At 34.5% G+C, this 27,476-nt stretch overlaps 1 protein-coding gene across 24 annotated transcripts in view; it reads left to right on the top strand.

Moving 5' to 3' along the window:
* BCAS3 (BCAS3 microtubule associated cell migration factor) overlaps positions 1–27,476 on the top strand; it is a 607,379-nt gene that overhangs the window by 175,972 nt on the left and 403,931 nt on the right. For all 24 annotated transcript variants that reach the window (XM_042255345.2, XM_042255347.2, XM_042255339.2 and 21 more), the window contains exons 11-13: positions 1,022–1,105; positions 8,165–8,335; positions 19,475–19,568. In XM_042255345.2, the coding sequence (XP_042111279.1) occupies positions 1,022–1,105; positions 8,165–8,335; positions 19,475–19,568 (349 nt within the window). The remainder of the gene's footprint in view (positions 1–1,021; positions 1,106–8,164; positions 8,336–19,474; positions 19,569–27,476) is intronic.

Below are 27,476 nucleotides of genomic sequence, written 5' to 3'. Positions count from 1 at the left end.
TTTGGGAAATACCTCACCACTCTTGTCTTAAGGGATTGTTTCTTTTTAATGTCAGAGATGAAGAAAATTTTGATTTTAAAATAAAAGAATAAAAAGTTCACACATTAGTTTTTATTGGGTGAGTGGTTTTAAATTATCTAAGGCATTTAAAAAAATATATTTTGGGAGAGGAAGCTTTTGATTTCTATAGGCTTTTAATAATTCATATCACAGTGTGGAGTTATTCTAATAGTCTATTGCCATTTTATTAAAAACTTTTAGGTATAAAAATATGGCTAATAATTTTTATATTTCCCTTTCTTTTTTTTTTTTAAACCTAAATTTAGAAAGTGTAGGGGCAGTAGAGGCTTCAGTCCTGGTTTATTGCTCAACACATGAGAGAATCATGCATGTGAAACTAGTGATTCATTTTGAAAATTGGCAAGTTACTTATTTACATTGGACATGAATAAGGATATGTCTCTTTCATTCTGATGTTAAAACTAGTGAGCCCTCTGAAGTGGACAGCTACTATATGTGTCATAGTTGATTTATGCATAATTTGTGCCACTTTCCCACAAACACAATCGAAAATGGAAATATGGCACACTCTTTTGTCTGTTTTTTAAAGTTTTCTTTTGCTGTCTTTATGTAGGAATTAAAAGGACAAAACCTCCAATTTGCTAGCATGTTAAATATTTAATGTTAGGAAGTCGTGGCTAAGTCCTTTGATTATGTTTCTAAAATTTATTTGTGGAAAGTCTGCCAGATCTTAAATCCTACCATTTCAGTTTATGAATTCTTAAAGACTATTCATCTTGTAATTAAAAATCGTATTTGAGCATGAAACTGCCTGAGTGGCACCGATAGATTATAAAAAGGGGTAAAAGTGTCTCAGCAGGGCTTTTAGCTGTTTGTCAGAAAAGGGCTCATGCAAACATTCCCACCCATCACCATCATTCTGTGCGGTAAATAAGCTCTATGCTAAGAGCCTGTAGAGTTAAACAGTTGAACAGAATGGTCACTCTCTCTGTCTTTGCAGTTGATTCGATGTCATCAGTCCCGTGGTGGAGCCTGTGGAGACAACATTCAGTCTTACACTGCCACAGTCATTAGTGCTGCTAAAGTGAGTAGCCTGGAGTCTCTGGGAGGTTTGCTTACGTGGAGTAATTATCACATTTCTCTCCTGAATTGTACTGAGATTGTCCCTTCCCTTTTCACTCACAAGTGTCGAACAAATTTAGGAAGTAAGTCAGAATTATTTTGTCACCTGAGAATTGGTGCCTAAATGATTAGGTATTTAATCTCTTAAGGTTCCTAAATCACACTTTATTTTCTCTTGTAATGATTTTAAGGTTTGCGTTTATCTAGTTTAAAATATTTACGTCTGTTTGCTAGGTCAAAGTCTATAATTACTTTGGAAAGAAGCTTTGTATATTTTAAGTAGTGACTTCTGGATTCTATTTTTGTGTGTGTGTGTGATTTGCATCATTCTACCCATACTGACATCCCTTTGCATTTTTGAACATTTATGAATCTTCTTGATACAAAAAGAATATTACTCATTAAGAAAACTTGAGTGAAGGCCCTGGTGCATTCAAAGACCCTTTCATGTCACAGAACTGCCCCCCTGCCTGTTTGTCAAGTGAGTTCTTTTTGTGTATGCGTGAGGGTTCATTTTGATGATGGCTCGTAAACTTTATGCTGATTATAAGGTATCCTTATAATCACCGTTCTTTTGAATTGTGAAGTATACAACAAAACAGTTCTAATAATAGGGATGACATAGTGAATCTGAATGACAGCATGTAATAGAAAGCACAACTATTCAGAAAAGAACAACAGTTTAAAACAAACCACAGAGAGGGAATCAAAGGTCACACTGTTTTATGTAAAACAAATACAGAAATACTTCAAGACTGATCACAAATGCTTCCATGATGGGGTTTGATGAGAGAAGCATTACATATTTTTCAGTCAAAGGAAAATGCTGAATGGCTTTTTGCTTACAGCAGTGTATATTAGATTTCAGAATCTTTGTAAGAATGGCTTACTTTTCTGTATTGGGTATGAAAAAGTTATGATCGTTAGCTCAGTGAAGAGAAATCTGAACAGAGTAAAGGCAGCGTTGGTGTTATTTAGTTAATTTACAATATACCAATGAGATCTAGTTCTCAAGTATTGAATTTCTTTCTGGCTTATCTGTGTCACATACTTTGGTCAGGATAGCTCACTGTATTGTTATTCTGAATAATTTTTAGTTGTGTGACCGGGGATAATTTTCCAGCTCTTCTTTGGTATAATTGTGTGTTTGTGCGCCTACTTAAAGGGAAAGTGACCTGCTTCATTCAGTAACTGTTTAGCTGTTTAACTGTTTGCTGAAAATAGACTTACTGGAATGAGGCTAGACTTGATGTGCTTTGAAAAAAACAAATCCAAACTCCCTAATTTTCTAAACTGCAATATTGTGAACTGTGAGGAACACACTCATGTCTTCCTCACTGAAACTCTATGAAACCGTGTTGATGACAGCACCTTAATGGGCCATTAGTCACCAGTGAAATTGGTGTTGATTGCAATTCACTGTTACCTCTGACGAAAGAGAAGTTTCTGCCATTAACTCCTAGATAAAGTGATTAATGTTTAATTTTTGTTTTAACTACTTTACCCTGATTTTAGTGCTTATTCATGTTCTTGCTTATACATTTGTAAAATTAAGGGAAAAAATATAGCCATGAATGCAAAAGTCACTTGTTTTCTTGCTAGTCTTAACATGTCCTGTCATATATTGTACCCTGCTCTTTTAACTCATATTTAGCTTAAATGTCATGAAATATTTTAAAAAACATTTTTCTTATAGTTATATAATCTTTTCCTGTGCATTTATGGATTCCTGAATTAGATGACATGAATATTTTGAGATTTCTTTGAAAATACTGTCGAATTGTTTTCCTAAAAAGTTATCAGATCTGGAGTGATTCTTCATTTCACATTCAAAGTGTGGATATTTTATATGGGAAAGACTAGAAAGTTGGGGTGATTTTTTCCCCCAAATGTAATTTCTTCTAATAAGTTACTCAATATTAGAAACTGTGGGTAAATTAACCTTCTGAGATACAAGCAGTTCCAGTTTTCCAAGGTAAGAACATAAACCTTACTTCAATAATTAAGTAGTATAATTTGAAATTTATTATTTTACATTTTTTACATGACAGTTCCTGTACTTTGTTGTTTAAGTGGGTATAGAAACTTTACTAAGAAAAGTAAAACCTCACAAAAAGATATCTTCAAACCAGAAACTTTAACCAGAGAATCCTATCTAATGTTTACAGATGAACAATGGCATAGATAAATAACAAAGATTTACGTTGAGCACAGGGAACTATATTGAATATCTTGTAATAACCTATCATGGAAAATAACCTGAAAAATGTGTATATGTATAACTAAATCACTTTGCCGTACACCTGAAACTAACACAGTATTGTAAATCAACTATACTTCAGTTAGAAAAAGAATAAACAATGGCAATATTGCAAAGACTCATATAGAATAAAAAGGTCAGATTATGCCTAATCTTGTTTCATAATGCAGGATTACCTTGATGTTGAAACTTAACAAGAGTGTTACGAAAAAGGAAAGCTACAGTCCTGTCTTACTCATTAAATCATTAACATAGATATGAAAAATCCTAAATAAAATATTAGCAGAAAAAAATTACACAGAGGGGTAATGTGTCACAATTCATTTGGGATAATTCCACAATATAAGACTGGTTTGTTACTCAGAATCAGTGAGTCTCATGGCCCCATTAACATAATAAAGGAGAAAATGATAAAAATGATCTCAATCGATGTACCAAAAGAGGTTGATGAAATCGAACATGTGTGTATTGATAAAACATTTTAGTAAATAGTGATAGTCTTTGGTTCTCATGAATTCAGTTTTTGTCAAATTGCCAAACTGTTTAAACACAGTAAATATGCTCTGTTTCTGATCATTCCATTATCTGGCTCCATTTTTGTTGTTTTTGTTGTTTACTATTTCTCTTCGTTCTCATTTATGATGTCTTGACTCTTTGTTTGCTAAAATTGATTTAAAAGATCTTTAGAAAAAGGTTTTAGTTTGAGATATCAGAGTTCTGTGACGCTCTCAGGCTTGGATCATCTTTATCCAATTTCATGGATTGAAAGTACTTAAATTATTTAAATAAAGGTCACCTGAAATAGCTGTGAGAGCCTGATTAGTACAAGTCCACTCTTCTTTCTGTCGTATGTCCCTTTATATTTCACCATGAGGCATGCGGGGAAAGTAGGACATGGCAACCTAGTTCCCACCACAAGTTGATCAGAAGTTCTCCTCAGTCTCTTAGTTGTCGTTGTTGAGTCACTCTGTCGTGTCCGACTCTTGAGAGTCCATGGACTGTAGCCCGCCAGGCTCCTCTGTCCGTGAAATCCTTCCAGCAAGAATACTGGAGGGTTGTCATGCCCTCCTCCCAGGGGTCTTCCCTACTCAAGGATCGAACTTGCGTCTCTTGCGTCTCCTGTGGTGCAGGTGGATTCTCTGCTGCTGAGCCACTGGGGAAGCCCATCATCCAGTGCATTTAGGCCTAAATACCAGCTCCCATAGCTGAATTTCCCTGTTCTCTTGGATTTGGACCTGATAACTCATCACTATTTTGTTAAATATTCAGTACCTTCAAGCAGAGTTAAAAAAAAGAAACACTCTAGTTTTCCTACTTGTTTTCATTGGTAGGATTGATCTGATTTACCTAGCCTACATATTGAAAATAGAAAATAAAATTTATTATATTATTGTTAGCATTTGAATAATTCTAGGTAATATGATATTTGTTGAGCTGTAACATGAAAAAATATTTAAAAGCCATGGAATATGTGTTCCTTAAGAAAATACTAAGTCACTTTCTCTGACAAAAGTAATCATTGATATTTTTCTCTCCGATGACAGCTTCTTAATGTGGCTTCATAGAGGTTACCTCTTTGTTACATAGAAGGATTAATTATTGAACTTTTAATTCTTTTTGATGTCTCACATTGTAAATGTAAATATAAATTGTATTAATTGTATATGTGCTTAAATTGTTTTCAAGGAAATAATCTTTTTTTTCCCCCTGGATTTTCAAATAGCACTTAAAATTCATCTTTCCAAATAATTTACTTGACTTTTCCTTATAAAGAATATAATAATAATAATAAATTCTCTGAGGTCATGTTGAAAGAAAATTTTTAATATTGAAATTGTTCAAGTTGGATTATTTTGAAACATTTATTAAATCTTGGTCCATATATTCTAGTTACCCTGTAACTGTCCTATTTGAGTTTTCCTTTTAATGAGTTTTAAACCCAGCATGGTGAATTGATTTAATAAAAATGCCTCTGCTTTCTCTGTTATCTGATAACTTCTTAGGACAACTAACAGCTTTTGTGAGAGCAGCACCATTAGTCCTAATGGATAAGGAGGACAACTGATATGGCCTGAGAAAGGTTAAAGATGACTAGTGACCTTTGGCAGATCTCTGTGCAATAGAACAGAATAAGTACCATGTTCATTTGAAGTTTTGGTCACAGTAGATTGTCTGACACATACATTATAGTCTTAGGTTCAGCACTTTACAGTCCAGATTAGTTCTGTGAATATTCTTCTAATATTCTTCAGATTGTGAGGATAGCAGTGCTCATTGGTACGTGTGATTCTAACATGGAAACAAACTTCTCCCCAAGGTAAAGGTCCTTACTAATGTAGAAAGCTTTCAGTACCCCTCTTTTACATCCTAAGACCTTACTTTGGAAGTTAATGAGCTATGAGAGTACTGTCCTGTCACTTACTATACAAATTACAGATTTGAGGCTGTTAAACTTGGGCCTTAGGGTTTGGTCCACTAAGAAGAAGGTGCCGCCAGGAGCCCTGAGTGCTTTGGGGCGGGTGAGAAACATCATTAACTCCTCCTGTAATACTTTATTCACCGTTGACTGTGAAACTACTACTTTGTTTCTCCCCTCTTTCTGGAGTTCTTTCCCAGTTCTCTTGTATTAACTGTTCCCTTTATCTCGTGGTTTGCTTTGGGTACATTACTTCCCACTTTCTGTGTGCTCCAGTTATTTTAGTTTTATTCCTTTTCATTGGTATAAGAGCATGAAATAATAAGCTCAAGGGCAAATGGGGAGTATATACAATCAAAGACTTTAAACCTGAAAGGCATTCCTTTGATAAAGGGGATAGCTCCGTTGAAGTGGGAGCATCTCCATTAGCATTAATGGAGTGAGGACATCAGCTGAGGCATCTCAGAGGTTAATCAGGCTTCCTGGCCAGCTTTTGACATCAATACACTGTGGCGCCTGGTTTTGTTGGTCCTTTGGAGGCTTTCTTGACAACACGCTAACAGACTTTGTGTAAGTCATTTCTTGTGAATTATTGAAACAAATGTTTGGCTGCTAATTGAAGAACACTAATGTGTTTTCTAATCACTGCAGTTTGAGTTTTTAGCACTAAACAAAACTGTTACAATTGATTTGTGGCTTTTTCTTGGTTTCAGTCAGCTGTAAATTATATCATTTTGCTTGAATTCTGCAAATGGCTTTGCTGGTCATTTTATTTAAGTATTTATTAGGAAACACTATGATAGACTTTATTTTTTCCTTTTTTCCTTCCCAGTATATATATGTGTTCTGAATTCATGAAGTGTGAGATCACAAGTAGTATCAGGAATAGATTACAGGGCAATATTGGATAGTGGTTTGGAGCAAGTCCTGGTTTTGAGTTCTGGTTTTGTTATTGACTGGCTGTTTGAACTGCCATTTTCCTTAACTTTTGTAGCCTCAGTTTTCTCTTCTATAAACCCGAGGTGTGTGAGGACATCTATCCACATCTTTGTTTGTTAAAGAGCCTTGACCAATTCCGAGTTCATAATAAAGGTTCCATGGAATATATTAATAGCTACAGTAAAATAATACATATATTATGTGCATTTCCTTTTTTTTAAGTTCCATCTTATTGTTGCTTAAATTATATTTAGGCCTTTATAAACAACCTTCTTTGCCTATCATTTGTAAATTAATATTTGATATGCTGTGGAAGCAATATACTTTTTAAAATTTAGATGTAGCCTATGTCAGAATATAGATGCATAATTATTTTAAAAGAGCAAGTCACATTGTTGAAGATTAATTTATAAGGTATCTTAATAAAAACTTTTCCTCACAATAATGAGGATGTGTCTGTTACATTGTACATAATTTTTGATATATCCCATGTAGACTGGACAGTTTATTTTGGCTTTAATGGTTAGAGTTAATGTGTATGAATCACACAGCTTTCTCTTTGTTTTTGCTTTCTTCCCTTTCAGAGAAAAAGAAAAACCCCCGTTACTTAACATGATTGTTTGTTAATGGTTATGAGAATAATCAGATGAAATTCACATAAAAGAAAACATACAGATGAGTTAGTTTTTTAACTATTCGTTTTGAATGAAATGGAACTAAAATTAATTATGAAACGTCTTTAATTGAAATAATATATTAGAAATATTGCATTAAATTGTTTTCTGTTTCTGGAGAGAAAAGAACCCTTTTAACTAATTTTATGATGTTTCATTCAGGTAGTAATTGAAATATCTTAGATGGAGTCTGCATTACCTACATTCCAAATCTTGATGTACAGTATTATATAGCATCATGTTATAGATTTAAATGAGAAAGTCGTTTTCACGTATGGATTCTATCTGTAGCTTAGTCTTTTTTATGCTAAAAAGTAGACTGAAAATTAGGTGTATACAATTTAAAAAAAATAGAATATCACATAGTTCCTATTTCTTAATATTTCACATATTTTAAGTTACATACATTGAGGAGAGGGAGAAAATTAGTATTTTTAATAAAAATATAATTGTATTCTCATGTGAAACAAACTCCGTAATTATTTACCTGTGGCCTAATTCTCACCATGCTGACTTGAGGGTACCTACTGATAGCATTTACTCAAACTAATGCCAATTTTCTAACTAAAATTTTAGATTGTATAAAAAGTCAGTCTGAATTTCTGTGACAAAGCACTGCTACATATGAGCTTATTAGAAAATAAAGAATTTAATCTGAATTATCAAAACACATATTTCTATTTAGGATCCAAGTACTGATGCAGAATGATACATTTACCTTTCATTGTTTAGACGCTGAAAACTGGCTTGACAATGGTTGGGAAAGTGGTGACCCAGCTGACGGGCACGCTCCCTTCAGGTGTGACAGAAGATGATGTTGCCATCCATAGTAATTCAAGACGGAGTCCTCTGGTCCCAGGAATCATCACAGTGATTGACACTGAAACAGTTGGAGAGGGCCAGGTAAGAGTTTGTGATGCCTGTAATGTTCATTCTGTGCAGAGGATGGAGCAATTAAGAGTATCATTTGGGATCAAGCATACAAAATGTGTTTGGCCTTGGAGATGTGTTAATTTGGAATTGTAGAAAGTTAAGGTTATTTCAGGTTAGAATTTTGTTTGTTTTTTTCGAAAAATGATGAGTAACTATTGTACAACACAGGGAATATAACCAATATTTTGTAATAATTATAAATGGCATGCGTGTGTGCTAAGTCGCTTCAGTCATGTCTCTCTTTTGCGACCCTATGTAGCCCTCCAGGTTCCTTTGTCTGTGGGATTCTCCAGGCAGGAATACTAGAGTGGGTTGCTATTTTCTTCTCCAGGGGAATCTTGCCAACACAGGACTCTAACCCGCATCTCTTATGTCTACTGCATTGTCAGGCAGATTCTTTAACACTAGCACCATCGAGGAAGCCCCAAGAGTGGCATTATTGTTACTGTTCGGTCACTAAGTCGTGTCCTACTCTTTGCAACCCTGTGGACTGTAGCTCACCAGGCTCCTCTGTCCATGGGTTTTCTCCAGGCAAGAATACTAGAGTGGGTTGCCATTTCCTCCTCTAGGGGATATTCTGGACCTAGGAATTGAACCCGTGTCTCCTGCACTAGCAGGCAGATTCTTTACCAATGAGCCACTTGGGAAGCCCACTATAATTGGCATAGAAACTTTTAAAAAATGATGTTGCTGTTAGTCGCTAAGTCGTGTCTGACTCTTTTGTGACCCAATGGACTGTAGCCTGCCTGGCTTCTCTGTCTGTGGAATTTCCCAGGCAAGAATACTGGAGAGGGTTGCCATTTCTTTACTTTGGGGATATTCCTGACCTAGGGATCAAACTTGAGTCTCCTTCTTGGCAGACAGATTCTTTATCACTGAGTCCCCTGGGAAGTAACATGTTAAAACCTGTTATTTCAAACATTGTTAATGTAGCAAACTTGAAGTTAAAATTGAGGTTCTTTAGAATTCTCTTGTTATCTCTTCATCAGGACATTTGTTCCATAAATAAATAATTATATATCTTTTATACTGTTTAATACTGTTTCTTTTTTTTTAAATGACACTTTGTATAAGCTGAATCAGTCTAGTTATAACTAATTACGTGTCCCAGGTGGTGCTAGTGGTAAAGAACCCACATGCCAATGCAGGAGACAAAAGAGATGTGGGTTCCATCCCTGAGTTGGGATGTTCTCTTGGAGGAGGGCATGGAACCCACATTATTCTTGCCTGGAGAATTCCATGGACAGCGAAGCCTGGCGGGCTACAGTCCACAGTGTGGCAAAAAGTCAGACACAACTGAAGTGACTTAGCATGCATGCACGTGGTGGTTATAAATGACAAATAATGAATTTTATTACAAATTTTATTACCTATATTTCCTGAGAAATATGAAAAACAATATACAAAATCTCAAAGAGTATATTAGAATATGTAAATGGTAATAACTTATATGTTCAGATAAAAAATAGAATATGTTCAGATTAAAAATAGATCTTATATGTTCATGTAAAACAGATTTTTACAGTCTAGGTTTAGAAACATTCAAGAGTGATTATAAACATGGAAAAATATGCTATGCTTATATAAGTCTTGCTAGAAATAAACCGGTTTGGTTTTGTTTTTCTCCCCCATGCACTCATAAACGGTACTTTCTTTTGAATCATAGTTATGGATTTTAAAATGCATTTCTTAAAGGAAGGTAATTTTAATGGCTTGTGATCTTTGCTGTAAATACACAATCTAAAATTGATTACTAGAATGAGATAGGAGTAGAGCAAGATTTGGAAATACAAATTATCTCGATTTATATTCAGTATATTTATTTAAATATTAAATATAAACATAGAACTTATATTTAATTCTGTTTTCAGAACATAGTTATGTGAGCCATTAGAATAGTAATCCTAAATATTGCATTTTTTTTAGAAATCTGCTTCCAGTATATATGGTTCTGTTTCTTGATGAGAGGTTACATTGGCCTGTACTCATATACTAATTCCTATAGTAAGATCCAGTGGCATTTCAAAACAATAGACTGTGCTGCAGTGAAAAGAAAAAAATCTTTGCAATTCTGGCTACTATATTTTATTTAAAATATGAATAATATAATTCTCTGCCTTTCCCATCTTAACTTTGTGGTTAATCAGATATGTTACAGGCTTGTATTCCTATAAAACTCTTTTTAATGAAGTGCTAGCAGACTTGTCAGTTGACTACAATGACTTTTTTTTTAAGTTGTGTTAATTAGCTCGAGTTGACAGGCACATACAGATGTTCTCTTTTTAAATTGGAATTAAATATTTAAACACTTAGTGTTTTATGAGTATTAACAAATATTTTCTTTTGTCCTTTGATTCTTAATTAATTCATCTCCAAGGCCACCCACGTTTACTAAGTAGTAACAACCCTCCTCAATATTGTCTAGTTTGACAGGTATACCTAAGTCTGTGAAACATCTAGCATTTGTTGACAGACTGATGTGTGGTGATTTAAAAGTTGAAACTGTTATCTCCTATTATTTTTGATGAAATAGAGCTATAACTCATTAATTTATATAATGAGTAAAAATAATTTATACAAAAAGCATAGCCTTAGGTCTTGTGTTTTCAAATGTGGTTTGTTTTTTCCCCCCCTAGTTCTTTGTTAACTCTTTATAACTTTAAATTGGAATTCTCACATTTAGAATATGGAACTGGATTGTAGATTATATGAAAGTTTATTTTTTCTGTGAGAAGTGCATTGTTAACATTGGAAACAACTGAACTAGTTCATTAGGAAATAAGAATAATAAAATGTTAGCTTTGAAAAGTTAAAAAATTGAAAGTATTGCTCAACCTGAGAAATTTTTTCTTTTCTATCATTTGTTGAGAGCATAATCTCTTTCCATTCCTATTTATATTCTGAAATTTAGATTGATTTTAAAATTCTGTTAAAAGACAGGAAATAAATGTGAAATTGCTATGTACGTTTTTAAGGAATCATAAGTATTTTTTTAAAGCAATAAGATTTCTTCAGTATAATAGTGCCTTCTTTTATTAACATGAATCTGTTTTTTGTCAAGAAGACATTTTGGTCTCTGATAAATAGTTCAGTTGGAGTACAGAGCTGTTTTTAAGTTATGCTGGATTGTATTAAAAAGACTGCAGTGGTTAATGTCATGGATTTATCACTTTAAGCCCTTTCCCACTGATGTTTGACCTTAACTGCAGTGGTTTTTTCTTGTCCATCTCCATCTTAGGAGCTAAAGCTGACATTAAGTTCACTTTTGCTATTTAAGTCCATTGAGACTTCAGTAGAGATATTTTCATGTTTACAGGGATAGTATATAAAATTTGATTCACCATCTTTCTGATGCTGAATTGATTAGTATTATTTGATGGTGGCAGGATCACTGTATGGTAACTGCGTTAAAGAGGAATAGATTTGGTTGACTGTCCATTTTGCCTATGTTACTTCCATGTTTTATTTAAAAGCATAAGCAGTATAATTTGCTTTTTAAAAGTAACATAATTTAAGTTAGCAGGTGGCAAAGTCTCTAATCAAAGAAAAATACTGCAGAATGATGACATAAACTAGAGCTATTCTTGCCCTGAGTGTAAATACAAGTGTAATTCATAAAAACTTAGTGGTTCCTGTGGTGTTTGTCTATCTTTTTGTTCATATGGTAAAGCCTTATCCACCTTGTATCAATTAAAGTGCTTTGCTTTAATAATATTAAATTGTTACAGGATTTTAGCCTGTTTAGATAGTGAGTGAAAATAAAGTCTTAGGACAACTGATTTGGGATATCTTTGGTATTGATTTGATATTTTAGGCAAGGTGATGATGCAGTGGAGACAGTCTTTTCAAAAGTGTCTCGTTGTTGTTATATTTGTGAAGCTCATACAGAGAAGATTCAAAGAAGCCTATATATTTTTAAGACGTTTTGGTACTCACCAAGATTAATGAGCCCTTTTGCTCGATGGCTTCTGTATTAGCACCATCAAATAGAGTACCCAATACTAATTGTATTGCAAAGAGAGGTACAGAGTTATAATACATGAAAGATAAGAGGCTCTTATAAGAGATTGGTTTGATATAGAAAAATGGGCAGGATAAAATATTTCACAGAAAAAAGTATATACAACTGGTATAAAATCTATAGACTTAACTTGTTATCAGAGAAAGATAAAACTGTGCCAAGATACCACTTGTCACCTATCAGTACGAGAGAAATTAAAAAGCTTGTGGCATACTCTACATTTTTAACTTTTAAGTTTGAAATAATTGTAGACTCACAGTAAGTTGCAGACACATCTATGTGCCCTTCACCCAGTTCCCTCCAGGTTCCCCCAAACTGTGACATCTTACATGGTGGGCATAAAATGTCAGAACCAGGTTATTGACGATGACACCTTACTGTTAACTAGGCTTCTGACCATATTTAGCTCTCACCATTTGTTTTTACCTGCATTCGTTTCTGTGTGTTTTCAGAATATTGAAAGAACTCCTGTAGCTAGATAATAAAAAGATAAATAGCTTTATTTTAAAATGAGCAAAGGATTTGAATAGACATCTTTCTGGAAATAATATACCAAAGGGCAGTGAGCAGAAATGAGAGCCCTCGCACACTGCTGGTGGGGACATAAAACAGTGCAGCTGCTTTGGAGAAGAGTTACCATTTGATTGGGCAATTGTCTCCTAAGAGAACTGCTCTTAGGAGGTATATAACCAAGAAAACATGAAAATATATGTTTGTGTAAAAATTTGTACATGAATGTTTATAGCTAGAAAATAGGAGCAACCCAAATAAATGTACTTTGACTGATCAATGGATGGGTAAATAGAATGTGACATAGACATACAATGTAATATTATGTAGCAGTAAAAAGAAGTAAAGTATTAATGCTACAAAATGAATGAACCTTGAAAATATTGTGCTTAGTGACAGAAGCCAGTCTCAAAAGAATACATATTGTATGAATCTATTTATATGAAATGTCCAGAACAGGCAAATCTATAGAAAGAGGAAGTAGATTGTTTGCCTAGGGCTGGGACTTGGACGAAAACAGGGGGTTGCAGAGTGACTGTCAATGGTCTGAAGTTCCTTTTAGGTGATAAAAATGCTCTAATTTGGTTGTCATAATGGTTGCACAACTCCATGAATATGCCGTGTATCCTAAAGCAAATCCTTAGTATATTTAGCAGACTTCCCTGGAGACTGCTTCTGTAAGACTTCTTTTTCTTGTGTTCCTCCCTAACATTTTTGAAAATTGAATGGAAGAATGGAAAAGAGAGATGAGAGAAATAATTTGTAATGCATGTTCCCCCCCACTTGTGGTAAAATATATATAATGTAAAATTTGCCATTTAGCCTTTTTTTAAGTTTACAATTCAGTGGTATCTGATGCTGGGAGGGATTGGGGGCAGGAGGAGAAGGGGAAGACAGAGGATGAGATGGCTGGATGGCGTCACTGACTCAATGGACGTGAGTCTGGGTGAACTCTGGGAGTTGGTGATGGACAAGGAGGCCTGGTGTGCTGCGATTCATGGGGTTGCAAAGAGTCAAACACGACTGAGCGACTGAACTGAACTGAACTGAAGTACATTCACAGTGTTGAATAACCATTGTTTATCATCCACGTCCAGAAATTTTCATTATCTGTACCCATTAAATAATATCTCCCCATTCCTCTGTTCTCACAGTCCCTTTTTCCCAGATGAAAAGTACATTATGGACAGAAGTTTCACAAGTAACTATTTTTGGGGGGAGGGCTCTGGAAATTGATCAGAAAGCTAAGAAAGAAGTGATAAACATAAATTCATATTTCTTTTATCTACATCTGCCAGGGGCTTCGTGAGTGTGATAGTTTAACCAGAGCAGAGTAAGCCATATAAACAAGCAGTTCCCTTTTAGAGGATGGATTTACTTGATTTGGAATAGAAGGTTAAAACCTAAGTCCACCAGTGTTTTCATTAGACTTGGTAGGTGATGAATAGGATAATGTGTGCTCTCATAGCTCAAGCGTGCAATCTCAGTTTGGGCCTGATTCAGAAAGAATAGAGAGGAAGAATTGATGCCATGTAGAGAGTCTGAGAGACCTTTAACAGCAGCAAACATACCAGCATTTATATATATATATATATATATATATATATATATAATTGGAAGATTGTTTCAGGAAATATGATGTTTCTTAGTTGATAATTCACGAGACAGTAGTATCTCAAAGGAGTGGGAAAAGAAATGGAGCTATGTTGGAGCAAGGAGCTGTAATTTATCACAATTAAGTCTGAAATTAACCTGTAATCCTGTTTTCTATAAAGCATCTTACAACCTATGTAGCAAATCACTAAGAAATTGCTCCCCCAAAATCAACAGAAGATAAAAATAGTAAACATTAGGAATAATTGTTTAATACAAAGGAAGAGGATCAGAGCAACAAACACCTGAGACATAAAAGTAAATGGAAAATGGCAGACCTAAATCCAATTATATGTGTAATTGTATTAACTATAAATGGACTCCAGTTAAAAGAGAGTGATCGTCAGACCAGAATCACTTTAGATTCAGAGACAATTGGCTGAAGTAAAAGGTTGTAAGAAATGTACCATGCAAACAGTAACGGTAATAGAATTGGAGTGGTTATATTAATATCCGATAAAAGATTTTAAGTCAAGAAATATTGCCAGAAAAAAAGAAGGAGATTTTATAACGATGAGAGAGTCAATGTAGTAGGTAGATAAAATGATAAACACACGGCAACATAGGGCAGCAAACATTAAGCGAAATCTGACGGACTGAAAGAAGAAATTCTAGCTGACATTTAGAGTTTGAGGTTTGAATACTGTACTTTCAACAATTGATGGAAAAACTGTACAAAAATTTTAAGAGATTGATAGATTTAATGACTTGATTAGCACTATCAACCAATATGATCTGAAACTCCCCATCCCCCAACCTACAGACTTAACATTCTTTTTAAGAATATCTGGAATGTTCTCCAAGATAGACCATGTGATTGGCCATAAATCAAATTTAAAGCATGGAAATCAATAATAGAATGAAATTGTGATATTAAAAAAATCTCAAGAATATTAGAAAATATTTTGCATGCAATGAGCATAGAAAGAGAACATATCAGAAGTTATAATTGTAGCTATATTATTCCTTAATGGGAAAATTATAGCTTTAAATTCTTATAGTAGAAAAGAAAAATGGTCCTAAATTAATAACCTTAGCTCTCCATCAAGAGAATTTAAAAACAGCAAATTATAATGAAAGCAAGACAAATGAAGTAAATAATAGAAATATGACCAGCAGTCAACAAAATAGCAGTGAAACGATGGGGAAAATCAATACTGGTTTTTTGAAAATATTAACAAATTTGGTAAATCTGGTGGCATAGCAAATGAGATTGTTTTCTTAGTTTCTTTTTTTAATTAATGTTTGTTACTATGTAGAAAAATAATTTTTAAAAATTCTTAAATTTTTTTTCAGATTTTATTTTTTTAATATAAATTTATTTATTTTAATTGGATGCTAATTAATTTACAATATTGTATTGGTTTTGCCATACAATTAAGAGTGTTAATTTTGTATCCTGCAACTTTGTTGAATTTTCTGTGTGTGTGTGTGTGTGTGTGTGTGTGTGTGTAATCTAGAGAGGGAAGTTTCTTTAACCATTTTTATGCCTTGTATTTCTTTCCCTTTTTTCCCCCCTCTCTTTTGAGTTGGTTGCTATGACTAGACCTCACAGTACTGTGTTGAACAGTAGTGCTGAGAGAGAGCGTCCTTGCCTTTCTGGTAATCTTAGAGAAAAAGCTTCCAGTCTTGCCCCATTTTGTGTGATGTTAACTTTGGACTCTGTGTATGTGACTTATTATATTACTAAACATGGTAATTTCCCAGTATTCCTAGTTTGCTGAGTGATTTGTCGTGAAAGTGGTTGGATTTTGTCAGATGCCTTTTCCGCACTGATTGAGACCACCGTGTGGTTTTTGTTTTCCAGTTTGTTAATGTGATATGTATTACATTGATTGATTTTTGTATGTTGAACTATCCTTACATTCCAAGTATAAACCTCACTTTTCTTGGTGTATAATCCTTTTCATATGTTGAATTTGGTTTGATCCCATTTTCTTTTCGATGATTGCATCATTATTCTTCAGGGATATTGATTTGTAGTTTTCTTTTTGTCTTTTGGTATCAGGGCAATGAGGGCCTCATAGAAATATCTTATAATCCATTTTATGTCTGTGACATCAGTTTTAATGGCTTCTCTTTCATTTCTAATTTTAGCTATTTGAATTTTCTCTCTTGTTTTTGTTAGTCTAGTTAAGGGTTTGTCAATTTTGTCTTTTTTTTTTTAAGAAAGCAAACTCTTAGGCACAAACTTAACCAAGGAGATGAGAGACTTATACACTAAAAACTATAATATGTTGCTAAAAGATGTGAAAGGCATCTTTCAGATATAGAAAAGTGGAAAGATAACTGATGCTTGTGGATTTTAAGGCTTAATGTTCTTAAAATATCCATAGTACCCAATGTGATATTAAATGCAGCACCTATCAAAGGCTCTATGACATTTTGTGGTAGTAATAGAGAAAACCATACTTATGGAATCTGAAGGGACCCTGAAAAGCTGAAACAATTTTGGGGTAAAAAAAACACTGCCTCACTTCAAATCATATTACAAAGCAGTAGTAATTAAGATGATGTGATACTGGCGTAAAGATAGATATGTAGACCAATGGAAAAGAGTAGAAAATGTGAAAATGAACCCATGCATATACATCCAAAATATTTTTGACAAGGGTGAAAAACTACACAGTGGGGAAACGCTGTCAACAAATGAGGTTGGGAAAACTGGATAGCTAATGCAAAAGAATGAAGCTGGGCCCTTACCTTATACCGTATACAAAAATGATTTTAGATTCAGCCATGAGATTGGAAACTATTAAACTCCTGCAAGAAGACATAGGAGAAAATCTTTAGTACATTGGATCGAGCAATGATTTCTTGCATATAATACCAAAAGCACAGGTAACAAAGTAAAAAATAGACAAATGGAACTACATCAAACTTTAAAAGTTCTACGCCTAAAAGGAAATAACCAGCCATGTGAAAGGGCAACCTATGGGGTGGAAGAAAATCATTGTAAATCATATATCTGATAAGGAGTTAATATATAGTATAAATAAGGAATTTCTACAACTCAACAATTAAAAAAAGTTAACAAATGAGCATAGGACTTGAATCAAGACACTTTTCCAAAGAAGATGTAGGCATGTCCAATAAACATATGACGAAATGCTCAGAATCACTAATCATTAGTGAATCAAAACTACAGTGAAGTATCACCTCCCACCTGTCAGGTGATGAGCACTATCAACAGAACAGAAAATAACTTGTCAAGCATGGGGAAAAGTTGGCACCCTTGGGAACTCTTGGTGGGAATATACAATGATATAGCCATTATGGAAATCAGCATGAACATTTCTAAAAAAATTGAAAATAGAGTTACTATGTGATCCAGTCATCCTACTTCCGCCTTTATATGCAAAATAATTCAAAGCAGGATCTTGATGTGGTATTTACGCACCCATGTTCATGGTAGCATTATTCACAGTACCCAGGAGGTAGAAGCTATCCAGATGTCTACCACCAGGTAAATGGATAAAGAGAAATGTACACACACACACACACACACACACACGCACACAGTGTAATAACATTACACAACCTTTAAAAAGAAGGAAATCTTTTCACATGTTACAGTGTTGATAAACTTTGAGGCCATTGTGCTAAGGGAAATAAGCCAGTCACAAAAGTACAAATACTAAATTCTTCCTTTTAATTTGAATTTCTAAAAAAGTCAAAGCATAGAAACAAAGTTGAAAGGTGGTCACTAAGGGTGGGAGGAGGGAAAAAGAAGACTTAGTGTTTAGTGGGTATAGAATTTAAGTTTTGCAAGGTGAAAAAGTTCTAGAAATCTGTTAACAATGTGAATATATTTAACGGTACTGAACCGAATACTTAAAAATGGTTATAGTGGTAATTAAAAAAAGACCTATAGACAAAAAATTTGACAATCTGCAGCTTGACTGAATTGCAGGTTCTAGCCAGAACAATAAGGCAAGAAAATCAAAGCATTAAGATAGGAAAAGGATGACAAATCAGACATTTCTCTAAAATGGATTGTTGTAACAGTTATAGTGCTATATAAAAATATTGAATTGTAAACATAAATAAATTTTATGTAAATTATACCTCTGTAAAGCTTTCTAAGTCTAAAAGAAAAATTAACCTTGCCAGTGTAGGACTACTTCCTGGATTGCTTCAGATAAATTCTTTGTCTGAGTATCATGATCCAATATTGGTATAGTAGGTGTTCCCTTTGTAACATTAGATATGTAAAAGTTTTAATTTCTTGAGCTAATTGCTTGCTTTGCGAAATGAATACATGCTGTTTTAAAACTTTTTCCCCTAGGGCTCATTGAATAGTACACTCTCAATAGGCAGATATATGGAATGTAAATTGTATTTCAGTATGCTTATAAGAAAAGGAAGGGGAATGAATTTGACATACCAAACTGCCTGTTCTACTGGTAGTATTTTCAAAGAAGTGTTGTGTCCGTCTAAAAACTAGAGGTTAAAGGCCACAGTGTTTGTACTTTAAGTAAAAATTATTTGGTAATTCCCCTAAATATATATATGCCTGTTTGTATTTAACTTATAATGTTTTTTTTTTTTTTTTGCTGTTCTGTTCCAGTCATGGGCAAGAGTTTTTCAGCAGGCCATAACACAATAAGAACTCTTATTCCTATTTTTAGATAAAGCTGTGTAGAGCTGATTTTAGGCTTTTCATTTTTTCTGAACTGAAGCTTCAAGAAATCATTGTCATCTGCAGTCAGGTCAACCAGTTGTTTTAGAGGTTATGTGATTAATTCGCTGGGGGCAATTTACATCTTTTCACTGTTTCTGAAGTGGCATTCTCACTTTGTATTATGAAGAATAATCTTCAAATGTAGCAGAAGCCTGTTACTTGGTCAGGGATGTAGTGGTGTTGTGTATCTTCAAGGTCAGTAATTGGTTAACTTCCATTTGCCTTCTTCCTTTCTGCAAAGGTGCTTGTGAGCGAGGATTCTGACAGTGATGGCATCGTGGCCCATTTCCCTGCTCATGAAAAACCAGTGTGCTGTATGGCTTTTAATACAAGTGGTATGTCCTTCCCCTTGCCCTTATTTATATTATGAGTTTTCTACCTAATTTTTTGGAAATGGAAAATATGAAATATATGTGTTAGGTTATATGACCTAAGTAAGTAGTTTTCAGTGATTATTGAATGAATGAATTTATAATAAAAATTTAGAAACCCTATAAAGATTAATTTTACTGAGTAAAGTTTGATTGAGTAGTAAAGATAAATAGTGGATATAGAATAGTACATAAACAGTGCTGTTGAGTTACATTTATTTCTGTGTTATAAGGCAAGGACTTTAATATTCAAAACTCCTTAGGTATGTAAATGGCATTTTCTCTGTAACTGCACATTCCTTTTAAACAGTACAGTGACAGATGTCATGTTGATGAAACAAGTCTTCCCATTTTATATAATGTGTGTGTATGTATTTTGCTAAACTGTTTGAATGTAAGTTACATATATGATGACATTTTACCAACTACAAACTAAGCGTACATTTTCTAAGAGTAAGGCCCTTCTTGTACTTTGTAACCTAATAGTATATTATATTCAGAAAAGTAACACATTGTATTATCTAAAATCCAAGTCATAATTTAAAATTTCCCAACTGTCTCAAAAATGAGTTTTCTAACTGATTCAAATCAAGATCTAATTAAAGTTCACTCCTTAAGTTTTATGTCTCTTTGTGAGTGAGTGAGTGAGTGAAGTCGCTCAGTCGTGTCCGACTCTTTGTGACCCCATGGACGGGAGCCTACCAGGCTCCTCCATCCGTGGAATTTTCCAGGCAAGAATACTGGAGTGGGTTGCCATTTCCTTCTCCACTTTGTATCTCTTTAGCTCTTTTCCAGTTTATAGCTTTCGCCTTTCCCCCCCTAAGTTGCAATGTCCAGACTAGTTATCTTGTCCAAATTCTGTGTTTGTCACATATATTTTCATTATAATAATGCTTTTCTTTTTTTCCTTAAAGGCTTTTAAATACATTCAGGCCTGAAGATTATTTTTTTCAAACTTCCTACATATTGCTGTCTACATCATTTCATCCTAGCAGGGGATACATTATATTAGGCTGTCTTGTACGTTTGATCACATGAATAAGTTAGTGACCATCAAATGTCCATTATTTTGAAAATAGATTCTCTTGTGGAGATTTGCAAGTGCAAAGTGTTACTTTGGCCTCATTTCTTACTTAAAAAAAAAATAATTTATTTGATTTTTGTCTGTGCTGAGCCTTCGTTGCTGCACAGGCTTTTTTCTGGTTGCAGTGGGTAGGGGCTACTCTCTAGGTGTGGTGCACGGGTTTCTCATTGCAGTGGCTCCTCTTGTTGAAGAGTGCGGGCTCTAGGGCACTTGGACTTCAGTAGTTGAGGTTCCCAGGCTCCACAGTTGTGGTGCACTGGCTTAGTTGCTCTGTGGCACGTGGGATCTTCCCAAACCAGGTATCGAACCTGTGTCTCCTGTATCATCAGGTGGATTCTTTACCACGGAGCCAGCAGGGAAGCCCTTGGTCTCATTTCTGAAACAACTTTTTACTAAATAGCTTTGTTATTATACATTGAAGGCTATAGAATGGTAGTTTTTCTATCATATTTACAGCATTGATTAACTTCTGTTAACTCTGTTTAAAGAAAGAGTTTTCTCTCATTAACCAGAAATGAGCCACAGTTTTCCTGGATGTAAAAGGCAGGGTAAATATGTAACACTTCCTCTTTAATTACCAATTTTCATAGTTAGGAATTTGTTTAATACTTCCAGTGGTAAAATTTCACTACTGTGGACTTATTTTAAAAATACTTTGATGATGATGCCTTCAGAGCTGAAATAGTCTTCATTAGTTTATGGACTTTGGCTTGCTTGGTGGGTCTGAGGAGACTGCCATTTCTTATTCTGCAGAATATTAGTTAAAACTAATGGAAAGACCCATCTTTTTCCTCCTTCTTTTCATCTTTTGAGATCAAGAATGATCATAGGAGGGTAATATAAAGTATTTGAGTCATCTTCCTCCTCTTAATTAGCCATTTTCAATAGAAAGGAAGATTTTGTAGTAATTGTTGATCAGTGGATAGATTTAATTAATGAAGACAGATTTACTGAAATGCTCTGAATGTTGTGGGATTTCAGTTGAATTTGAAGAAACAGTCTGGAAGTTATGTCACTTACAGTACTCTTCTTAGAGTAACCAGAATGACTCACTTTTGATAGTCCATCTGTTATGTCAGATCTCCTTTGTGTTAATATGTTTCATATGGCCAGAGTTGGGATGCTTCAGACATTTGAAGCTATATTTTTCCCTGTCTGTGAATCTCCATTGTTATAAAAACAACTTACATAACTTAAAGGATATTGTAGTTACCTCTGTCATCGTGTAGCAGTTAGTTCTAGAAGACCATAAATTCCTGTGATTTCATAGTTTTGTTCTACATTTGCCACTTGATTTATGTTTTAACTCCCAAATTTATGTTTTAATGGAAAGATTAAAATTATGTTTATATTTAAAATGTTATTAATTTTTTATATTGAGGTGTGGTTGATTTACAGTGTCAGGTACACAGAAAAATGATTCAGTTGTATAATATATATATATATATTCTCTTTCAGATTCTAGTGTAGGTCATTACAAGATAGTGAATATAATTCCCTGTGCTGTGTAGTAGGTCCTGCACTTTGCTGTGTTCCCAGCATGTTAATTGTATAACTGTATAATTTATCTTGGAGTAATAATTTCTTTAAATATTTTTTTGCCAGCCTGTATGTTCCAGTTTACATTAGAATTCACTCTTGGTGTTATACATTCAAGGTTTTGACAAATAGATAATGGCATATATCCACCATTATAAGGGTTTCCCTGGTGGCTCCGTGGTAAAGAAGCCGCCTACCAGTGTAGGAGACATGGGTTCGATCCCTGGGTTGGGAAGATCGCCTGGAGAAGGAAATTGCAACCCACCCCAGTAGTGGTTCTTACCTGGGAAGTGTATGGACAGAGGAGCCTGGTGGGCAGGAGTCCATGGGGTCTCGAAGAGTTGGACATGACTTAGTGACTAAACAATGACAGCAGCAACAACCCATCATAATAGTACTACACAGAAGAGTTTGAACAGTTGAACAAAATCCCTGTTGCTCTGCCTGTTCATTCCTCATTCTCTCAATTCCTGCAACCACTGATCTTTCTTCTCTTTCCATAGTTTCAGAATGCCATATACTTGGAATGTTACTTAGTTAGCCATTTCACATTGGCTTCTTTCACTTACTAATGTGTCCAACTCTCCTATATCTCTTCATGCCTACATTGCTCACTTCTTTTTAGCATTGAATAATGTTCTACTGTATCATACTTTGCTTGTCATCTGTATATATTTTTTACTGAGCTGTCTGTATCTTTTGTCCATTTTTAAATTGGTTTGTTGGTTTTTTGATTGATGAGTTTTAAGTGTTCTTTGTATGTTTTAGATGAGAGTCCTGTATCAGATGTGTTTTGTAAATATTTTCTCCGAGTCTGTGATTTGTCTTCTCATTATCTTGAAGTGGTTTTCGAAGATCAAAGTATTTAACTTTAATGAAGTCCAATATCAATTATTTCTTTGACTGATCTTTCCTTTGGTATGTAATGCTTCAGTACATGTAAATTGACATTTTTATACTGTTTTATCTTTATTCAGTCTCACACCGAATCTTATAATTCTTGGAAGAAAGAGATTTTTATGAGAATTGTCAATATTTTTTAAAAATTTATTTATTTTTCTGCTCTGGGTGTTTGTTGCTGCGTGTATGCTTTCTTGAGTTGCAGAGAGTGAGGTCTCCCTTCTGGTTGTGGTTGTGGCTTCTCATTGTGGTGGCTTCTCTGGTTGAGGAGGACGGGCTCTGGGGCGTGTGGGCTTCAGCAGTTGTGGCTCACGGGCTCTAGGTTAAGACTCGGTGATTGTGGCACACAGGCATAGTTGCCCCTCAGCATGTGGAGTCTTCCTAGACCAGGGATTGAACCCATGATCCCCACGTTAGCAGGTGAGTTCTTAACCACTGGACCACCAGGGAAGCCTTGATATTTTATGAGTTTCAGGATCTCTTATATTTCTTCTTGAATCTAAAATACAGCTTCTTAACCTGGGTCTGAGAGGTCCATGGAAAATATTTAGAGAGTATGTGAACTTAGGGGAAAAAAAATCGCATCTTTATTTTCTTTAGTGAAAGTGAAAAGTGAAAGTGTTAGTCCCTCAGTCATGTCTGACTTTTTGTGACCCCATGGACTGTAGCCCACCAGGCTTCTCTGTCCATGGGATTCTCCAGGCAAGGATACTGGAGTGGGTGGCCGTTCCCTTCTCCAGGGGATCTTCCCAACCCAGGGATCCAACCCAGGTCTGCTGCACTGCAGGCGAAATCTTTACTGTCTAAGCTGCTAGGGAAACCCTGTTTTCTTTAACCTTGAATGAAAATTCTTTCGCTTATCAATATGTACAATAAACTACTGAACTACTAGCTTTATTGTGAATTGGTAATATAAATAATGGATATTTTCATATCTTTTTTATGTTATTTATATAATTATCTAATTAATGCTATGGTTCAAAATCATGGTAGAGCCTGTATTATAATGTATTACTATTAATAAAAAAGCACATATTCTACTGCATGTCAATTTTAATAATCCTAAGTATTTTACCTTGTCTTTAAAAAATATTATTCTGAGAAAGAGGTTCTTAGGCTTCATCATATTGCTGAAAATTTTCATGGCACTAAAATGTTTATGAGCCTATTTATGCTTTCACTTGTTTCAGCTAAACACATCGGAAGCTAGACTTCATTCTCAGTGCCTGGTTTAGTCCCCTACCCATAGAGTCTGCTGGTAGAATAGGGACTTCCAAAAAAAAAAAAAGAAAAAAGGAAGACAAGTCCTTTGTGGAGCAAGGACAGAATGCTAGGAGATGAATATTAACTTGGTATTTTGCTTTTGGGGAAAGTTCTTCAAAAGAAAGCCAGTTCTAAACAGGAGCCAAAAGATGATTCATTAGGAAATAATGATTCAGTCCCTAGTAAATAAATAAATATTAGTTGAGTGAATGAAGCAAGAAAAATATGGCATGGCTGACATAGATTTTGAAGTAAAGGCTGTATACAGTGGACTCATCAGTTTATTATGAGCAGATTAATTTTTCAGTGTGTCATCATTTCTGCTTTGTATCTGTTTAAAAGTTTGAAATGAAGGGTTCATAATTCAGCAAGCACTCAGAAAATTGGTTTGCAGGATCTTGTATAGAAGCTGATAGGCACAGATTTCATGCCATTGCATACAGTTCATCTTAATTATTTATTGTTTATTTCTGAGTGTTTTGCTGTTCAGAATATGAATTTTATTGGTTGAATATAAACAAGTATATGTATAAAATACTCAGTTCTCAATGATTTGAAAGTCTTGATTTTGTTTTAGCTATTCAGTAACTGAACAGCTTCTCAGAGAAAGGCATTGGACTCAGCTGTGACTACCTATTATCCAGCTCCTATCACTAGGTGACATTTTATTTTGCTTGTTTAATTTCTGTATCATATTTCTTGGTTTATTCTAACACTCTTGGACTGAGACATATGTACAAAATATTTGAGTCAAGAGGCTTCTTTGCTATTTGTAAATACCTTAGTAGTTACTGTTTTTCCCTGTAATTATTTTTGTAACACTTAAAAAATATTTGGGGGAGATCAAATGTATTTTCTATCAAGATTTAAGTTCTCTATAAAGAGTTGAAATGACTGAAGTGACTTAGCACACTCACCATGGACACACAATGGCATCTAACTGAATCTTACCATCTTACCATGCTGTACACACATTTAAAAAAAAATAAATTGGCCCTTTCAAAATATAACTTGTAGATCCTCCAGTAATACCCCAGTTTTTCCTTACATGGATCCAATATATATTTCAAAATTTATGTATATTCAGTTCAGTTCAATCGCTCAGTCATGTCCAACTCTTTGTGACCCCATGAATCGCAGCACGCCAGGCCTCCCTATCCATATTCAGCAAGTTTTAACTGACACTCCAGGAATTCTCTGTTTGGTTAAAGATTTTCTCATTGGGTCTGCAATGTGGCCAATAATAAGAGTAGTACTTGTTGGTACTACTTAGGAAAGTATAGGGAAGTTCACTTAGAAAACTAAGTGAAACAAAACAGATAAGAAAAGTTGATTGCCTGTCTTTTGTTTGTAAACCTGATTTTCTCTAACTAGTTTATCTGTGTATATCTCACTGTTAAACATTTTTATTTAGAGAAGCTATCTTTAGATAACAGAGTTATTAAAATGTCCTGGATATCGAAATCCAGGATCAACTCAGGAATATTGTCCAACTCCTGAGAAATTTTAGAAACAATTTACATGATGGAAAAACACTGCTAAGGGAATTAAGGAGAAAATGTAGATTGCTTGACTGGGTGGCGTGCAGTTTGGCCTTGTGTGGAACCTATTCAGAAAAGAAATTAGGGGATACCATTAAATAGAGTTGTGAAACTTTTAGTTCAGCAGCTGTATTCAGTTTGTTTTTCAATTTCTCCTTCCCGTTCTTGTTTATTAGCTGTGACTCCGAGTCCTGAATTAAAACAAATATTTTAATGGCAACATTTATGATTTGTTTAGAAGTGCCAGAGAGACCTTGTGCTTAGATCAGGGCAGCTTCAGTATGGGTGGTGTAAGTTTGTTGCTTTCAATTATTTAGATACACAGTGACTAACATTTTCTAGGGAACTTATTTTTTTAATTAATAAGGTTTATTTTTTAGAGTGCTTTTAGGTCCACAGCAAAATTGAATGGAAAGTACAGAGAGCTCTCCTCTTTCTGCTTTCCCCCTCTCTCTGCCCACATGCCACACCCACACACATACAGTCTCCCACACTATCCGCCTTCCACCTGACAGTGATCATATTCTTACAAGTGATGAACCCATACTATTATCAACACACTATTATCATACATGCTATTATCAACCAAAGTCCATAGTTTACATTAGGGTTCACTCTTGGTGTTGTATTTTCTACGGGTTTTGAGAAATTAATATTGACATGTACCTACCATTACAGTATCATACCAAATAGTTTCACTGTCCTAAATGTTTCTCATGAAATTTGGGACTTCTCAGTCATTGTTTCTTTGTCTCTTTCCCCCTCTTCTTTCCTTCTGGGACTCCTGCAGATTTATCTCCCACAGATCTCAAAGACTCTGTTCATTTTTCTTCTTTTTTTTTTTCCCCTCTCATTCTGGATAATTTCAGTTGATTTTTTCCTGCCATTTAAATTTCTATTTGGGCCCCTTTATTGACTTTTTCATTTCAGTTACTGTACTTTTCAACTCCAGATTTGTGTTTGTTTATTTTTATAATGCTATCACTTTATTGATGTCTCCTACTTGGTGAGACATTTTTCTCAAACTTCCCTTTAATCCTCTAGACAAGGTTTCTTTGCATCCTTGGCCAACATTTGGTTGTCTCATCATTTTCTATTTTATGGATCCTCTGTAAGATATGTGATGTGGAAATCTCTTTTCCCAGTGAGTTTTTCCTTTTATCTTTTTAATAGGGTCTTTTGCAGAGCAAAATTCTTTGCTTTTTGTCAAATGCTTTTTTAAAATTTTGATAGTTGTATTTTTGTGTTCATGTCTAAGAAATGGTCACCAGTCTGGGTGGGGCGCTAGGATTTTCTCCTATGTAATTTTCTAACAGGATGTTAGTTTCACATTTATATTTAAATTTATAATTTAAATATTTTTGTTATTTTTGTGTATAAGGTAACAGGTTTAGGTCGTGGTTGGTCCCTGCTTTTTGCTAGTTCATTATTTTTTCCAAGATATTATCCTTCTTCCTTTGAATTACTTTTGTACTTTCCTAAGTAGCACACCTCCGTTGACTATTTCTGGTTTCTGTGATGAAGATGACTTCTTTTAGCATTTTC

The sequence above is a fragment of the Ovis aries genome, chromosome 11, assembly GCF_016772045.2.
Source record: "Ovis aries strain OAR_USU_Benz2616 breed Rambouillet chromosome 11, ARS-UI_Ramb_v3.0, whole genome shotgun sequence".
Lineage (NCBI taxonomy): Eukaryota > Metazoa > Chordata > Mammalia > Artiodactyla > Bovidae > Ovis > Ovis aries.
Note: the sequence above shows the minus strand (reverse complement) of the source record. Positions and strands in the feature narration are given on the sequence as shown.